The sequence below is a fragment of the Chaetura pelagica genome, unplaced genomic scaffold (genome assembly GCF_000747805.2).
Source record: "Chaetura pelagica isolate M959 unplaced genomic scaffold, ChaPel_1.0 scaffold938, whole genome shotgun sequence".
Classification (NCBI taxonomy): Eukaryota; Metazoa; Chordata; class Aves; order Apodiformes; family Apodidae; genus Chaetura; species Chaetura pelagica.
This window is the reverse complement of record NW_009954221.1, coordinates 515,533-521,551: the sequence shown is the minus strand read 5'-3', so window position 1 is coordinate 521,551 and position 6,019 is coordinate 515,533. Positions and strand designations below refer to the sequence as shown.

Below are 6,019 nucleotides of genomic sequence, written 5' to 3'. Positions count from 1 at the left end.
TTGTATCCGTGCTCCAGCAGGATGGGCGGGATGCCGCCCCAGCCCCGCGCGCAGGCCTCGTGCAGCGCCGTGTACCCGGCGTTGTCGCGGTGGTTCACATCACTGCTCTTTTTCTGCAGGCAGTAGAGCACCACGTCCTGTGGGGACGAGAGCATTGCCAGCGCTGTCAGCACCAACCCGGAGCAGGCGGCCCGGGGGACGCAGCAGTAGAAGGCACCAGACCTCACCTTGTAGCCCAGGCGAGCTGCTCGCTGCAGAAGGGTCTCCCCTGCGTTTTTGTTCACGATCAGCCGCCGAGCGCCGGGAGGAACGTTCTGGGTCGTGGGCAATTCAGGGGAACTCCCTGGGCTGACCCGACGGGACTTACAAAGCGTCCACAAGTCCTGGGGCTTCTTCGAAGGGCGTGCCTTGGGCTGGTTCCAGCAGCCTTTCCCCTGGGAAAGAAAGGAGCACAACTCCTTGGCACACGTGGCCGTGACTTAGGGAGTCCCCTTCTCCCTCCTCTCCCCACAGCAGCCCCAGCCGTACCTTCCCCTCCTCACAGATCCCTGCCAGGTGCTTGGTTTTACACTTGCGCTTTCCTGATGGTTTCTCCAGCTCTTCTTGGGCAGGAGAGCTGTCGGAGTGCTCCAGGAAGAAGCCATTCCGAAAGTCTGGGCGCCCCTGGGACTTGCGGGGTGACGGGGAAAGGCGGCTCCGCAGCCGCAGCTCCGCGCCCGGCGCCGGCTCCTTCTGCTTCCGGTACCGAAAATCTAAGGAGAAACGGGAATGAGGAGCTTCCCCTGAAGTCGTGCAGCACACTGAAGTTCCAATTTATATGCACGCAGGTAGGAAGCACCGGGATGCCTCAAGGGACATCCAGCCCTTTCTTCCTTGCAGGACACAGAGCTGAGCTGCAGGGTGCCCGGTGCGGAGCCCCGCGGGGACAGGAGCTTCCCTGAAATAGCAGCATCCCCTGGGAAGGGCACGGCAGCAACGGGAAAACAAGTGGGGATGAGGAAGTCAAGCCCGGTGAACCTATCACCACCTGGACCTGTGTGATGCCATAGGGATGATGAGTGCTGGAATAAAACAGGTTACAAGGGATGAGCCCTGCACACACCAAAGGACAGAGGAGGCACCTGCACCTGAGGAGCCCCAGCCTCTCAGGTCTGGGTCTCTCCACAGCTTTGGGCTCTGCTTGGCAACAAGGATTTTATTTCTAAGGAAATAGCCAGGAGATGCTCCAGCAGGTTAGTTCAAGGGATCAAGAGGATAAACTCCAGGAATTAAACTACGTCTATATGGACACTGCTGCCTGCAGAGCCAAGGCAGGTTTTGTACATCTCCAGGAGCAGCATCTTCAGCTTCCATGTTGTGCTGAGACCCTGGATTCTCTGCATCAAGCACCACACCCAACTTCCACTCAGGACTTGCTATTGCCAGGAAGCAGGGGCCACGGATCTCACAGAGAAAAGAGTTTGGCCAAGACAGGAAGACACCAGCCTTGCTTCCAACAGCCTCAGACTGCAGGGACAGAGGAAGGAAGGCAGAGACTGGAAACCCTCAGGGACACACAGAACATGCAGTTTTGACCTCAGGGCCGGGGCAGTCATGGGAGGACAGGTAAGAGCAGGTGGCACAGCATGCTCCTCCAGCACAGCTGCGTGTGCCAACCACACAGGGGGCTTCTCCCTCGCTTGCAGACACTTCTACCACTTTGTTCATCCCCTATCCCTGGTGCTCCCTGGTCCAAGCTGACAAGCTACCTCAATAAAGCCAGACAAAGCATAAAGAAGCCCATTTGAATCGTGACAGCTCCATCTCCCTCTGCTTTAGCCAGGAATGCTGAGCACTTCTCCCAGGGGTCCACACTTGTCCAGAAATATTTCACTGTGCTACCCCATCCGATTCTCATTTTCCCACGCTCTCTGTCATAATCTGAGAGCAAGATCAGTATCTAATTAGCCACACAAGCTGCTGTTTCCTACTCCAAAATTAACTGTAAATATTTCTGAAAGAAGAGCTGATCAATTGAAGCAGCCCATGCTGCGGACACCAAACTGTTAATAATGATGGAGCCTCATCATTACAAACCTCCCCGAACCCGCGTGTGCCAACCACACAGGGGGCTTCTCCCTCGCTTGCAGACACTTCTACCACTTTGTTCATCCCCTATCCCTGGTGCTCCCTGGTCCAAGCTGACAAGCTACCTCAATAAAGCCAGACAAAGCATAAAGAAGCCCATTTGAATCGTGACAGCTCCATCTCCCTCTGCTTTAGCCAGGAATGCTGAGCACTTCTCCCAGGGGTCCACACTTGTCCAGAAATATTTCACTGTGCTACCCCATCCGATTCTCATTTTCCCACGCTCTCTGTCATAATCTGAGAGCAAGATCAGTATCTAATTAGCCACACAAGCTGCTGTTTCCTACTCCAAAATTAACTGTAAATATTTCTGAAAGAAGAGCTGATCAATTGAAGCAGCCCATGCTGCGGACACCAAACTGTTAATAATGATGGAGCCTCATCATTACAAACCCCCCCGAACCCCCCCCCCAACGATAATTAAAAAAAAAAAGCAGCAAAACACAAAGACAAGCAACATGCTGGTCTCCAGCCTGGTTCCAGAACCCCCCTCCCAGACTGTACCTGCTTTGGATTTCCGCCGCCTGTGGGGGTAGCCCACTTGCTCCTCCTCTCGCTCAGTCAAATATTCCCCTGTCTGGTATTTCTGACTTTTCTGTCGTCTCCTTTTTTTCCTTTTGATGTGGCTGTCATCTTCCTCCTCCTCATTGGGCTCCCACAGCTGCCTGGGTGACTCCACTCTCCAGGGCAGCTCCCGGGTCCTCCTCGTGTAACAGCTGCTCCTCTCAGACAGAGACCTATCCCTGGCCTTGCGACTGTGGCAGCGTGATGTCCTGTGGGATTTTCGCAGCTTGCGACGTTTCAAGGATGTCTCCTCCTCCTCTTCCTCCTCCTCTTCCTCCTGATCCTCCTCCAGCAACGGTAAAATCTCCTGACCAGTCACATCACACTCTCCCGTCACACCAGCAGAAGAACCAGCGATGTTTCCTGCAGGAAAGTGGGGTTTCTAGGTGAGAAAAAAGCCAAGAGTACCTAGAAGAAAAACCCAGCGAGGCAGGACAGAAGGCAGGGACAAGGCCACATGAACAGGGAAAGGCTCACAGACCACCCAGGACCACCCTCTGGGCCCCCTGATAACAACTCACCCGACTGACTGCGCGTCCGGCTGCTCAGCACCACCGGAATGAAATCCCGAAAGTTGTTCTTGGGCTTCTTCTCCAGGGACCCTGTGGGGAAAAGCCAGCCTTGAGCACTGGCTCCAGAGACCTGCACAGACACCTCTGGGCGGGCCAGTCCCAGCAGCTCCGCTTGGGATCCCAGCCCAGCAGCTCCTGGGGGCCCTCCAGCTGCAGGAAGCGGTGGTTCGCGACCCGCTGCTGTCTTGCCCCTGCCCATCACAGCAGTCCCTTCCTCGTGGCCGTCCCCGCGGCGTCCCGGCGACGGGCACTCGGCCTTGGCCGCCCTCCGGCGCTTGCGCTTGGCCCGCAGGCCGCCGTGCTCCCTGCCCGCACGCCCCTCTCGCGCGCCCAGCTCGTGCGGGCTCTCGTGGTGCTTCCGCCACTGCCAACAGAGGGGACAGGCTGAAGCTGGAGCTGCTGATGGACCGAGTAGCAAAGGGGGAGGGACAAAACACCGCCCCCCACTCATCCTCCCACTGCCCTCCCGTGTTTCTGCCCTCCCGTGTTTTTGACAGCCCGGGTCTGGTTTTGCTCCAGACATGGGTACGCTGCCCCTCTGCCAGGTGAGGCTGAAGGGCAGGGGTGGAAAGCCCTGCACACCTGATGCCCTCCCCTCAGAGCTCCCTCCTCACCCCCAGCCTCACCTGCCAACCCTTCCCCAACCCGACAGTCCCCACCTCCCACCCACCTTCCGGCCATGCGCGCTCCGGCTCCCCGATTTCCCTGGGGAGCCCTCGCCGTCCTGGCCTTGGCACTTGAGTCTCTTGTGGGCCTGCCGGGTGTCCCCGCCGTGTGGCCGCTTGGCCTTGCAGCGCACGCTGCCCTCCTGCTTGATTTGTCCCCCTCCCTTCAGCTTGGCCTCGGCAAAGGCCTGGGGAGCAGCCCCAGTTCGCAGGCAGGTCACGGAAGCAACGGGCACGTCACCCTCCACTCGCTCCTTCTTCACCCGGCACAGCTCCACCTGGCGCGCGCACTTGGGGGGCTCGGTGGCCGGTGGCTCCTGGGAGCCCTCGCAGCCCTGGCTCTCCGTGGGCTCAGCTGGTGCCTCTGAGAACACCCGCAGGCCCTGCTGCCCCGCCCGCCGGGCATGCGACAAATACGTGGCTAACACTTGGTTCTTAGGCTTTGCATCCAGCTGTTTGAGGCTACAGCTCCCCTGGGGACCCTCAGTCTGAGCACTGCCCTCCTTACTGGAGTCAGGCTCTGGCTGATTGCACTGTTGACTCTTCTGAGGGTTGTCCAGCTTGCCCTTCCCACCTTTCGCTTCCAAAGCACTGGTCTGAAGAGCTGGACCTGCATCCAACGGGACTGGATTGCCCGGCTCCTCGTAGAGCTTGGGCAAGGGCCGGCAGCTCTTGCTCCTGGCTGCAGCTTCCCGTTCCTGAGGTGGGAGCCTGGGCAGCCCCCCCGGCACGCGCTGGGGGGCAGTGCTGGACTCTGCGGGTGGGACGGTCGGGCTCGTGGGCGCGTGGCTCCTGGGAGCCCGCGCAGCCCTGGCTCTCCGTGGGCTCAGCTGGTGCCTCTGAGAACACCCGCAGGCCCTGCTGCCCCGCCGGCAGGTCATGCGACAAATACGTGGCTAACACTTGGTTCTTAGGCTTTGCATCCAGCTGTTTGAGGCTACAGCTCCCCTGGGGACCCTCAGTCTGAGCACTGCCCTCCTTACTGGAGTCAGGCTCTGGCTGATTGCACTGTTGACTCTTCTGAGGGTTGTCCAGCTTGCCCTTCCCACCTTTCGCTTCCAAAGCACTGGTCTGAAGAGCTGGACCTGCATCCAACGGGACTGGATTGCCCGGCTCCTCGTAGAGCTTGGGCAAGGGCCGGCAGCTCTTGCTCCTGGCTGCAGCTTCCCGTTCCTGAGGTGGGAGCCTGGGCAGCCCCTCCGGCAGGCTCTGGGGGGCAGTGCTGGACTCTGCGGGTGGCACGTTCGGGAACATCGGGAGCTCAGCTGCACCAGCTGGCTTGCAGGAGCCGCTCTGGTTCGGGGGCAGCTGCCCCGTCGTGGAGATGCCAATTGAAAGCAGAGGGGTTTGATGATAAGGAGACCAGCCAAGAGGCAGAATCTGAGGGCTGGAAGGTTTTCCATTCATGGGGCATCGCGGGTATACAGTTCCCTGGCCAGGATTCCAAGTGGAGATGTCCTTGGATTGACACAAAGGAGCTCCGGGAGCAACTCTGCCATGAAGAAGTCTCTTGGCAGGATCCTGCTGTCCTTCCGTGCTGACCTGGTTGGGTTTCTTCCCACAGGGAACACCGGTGCTGCGAGGCTCTCCCTGATCGATGATGGAAATGGGCTCCTGCTTGGGGAGGTGGCGCGGGTCCCTGCTGAAGCTGACCCCGGGCTCCTTGCTGAGCAGCAGCGAGGCAGGCACAGGGTTGGCCACGCCGACGTAGGTGCCCGGGATGGTGCTGATGAGCGTGGTGTTCTTCACCCAGGAGCCCTGCTCGCCGTTGCGCAGGAACTCGGGGAAGATGACCAAGGGGGGGGTGGTGCCGAGGCAGGAGGTGACGCTGCTGCTCGCCTGGGCCGCGCGCTGGGACTTGGACAGGACGGTGGTGAGGAGCGCTTTGCCGCTGGTGTGCACGGGGGTGAGGATGGGCATGGGGGGGGTCTTGCGCTGGTCTTGCGCTGGCTGGGCGGGGGCAGCTTCTGACGGTTGGACTTGGAGGAGAGATCCAGAGGCATCTCGCTGCACTCTGGAGAGGTGACCGTCTCGCGCTCCAGCTGCGGAGGGGACTTCAGAGGAGAGAGTGAAGTGGCAGCCCCTCCTGCC

At 59.7% G+C, this 6,019-nt stretch overlaps 1 protein-coding gene across 1 annotated transcript in view; it reads right to left on the bottom strand.

Moving 5' to 3' along the window:
* BCORL1 (BCL6 corepressor-like 1) overlaps positions 1-6,019 on the bottom strand; it is a 26,695-nt gene that overhangs the window by 5,835 nt on the left and 14,841 nt on the right. Inside the window, 10 exon segments of the mRNA XM_010003468.1 lie at positions 57-137; positions 228-434; positions 529-752; positions 2,632-2,770; positions 2,876-3,054; positions 3,213-3,293; positions 3,453-3,627; positions 3,934-4,626; positions 4,682-5,881; positions 5,884-6,014. Coding sequence (XP_010001770.1) covers positions 57-137; positions 228-434; positions 529-752; positions 2,632-2,770; positions 2,876-3,054; positions 3,213-3,293; positions 3,453-3,627; positions 3,934-4,626; positions 4,682-5,881; positions 5,884-6,014 — 3,110 coding nt within the window.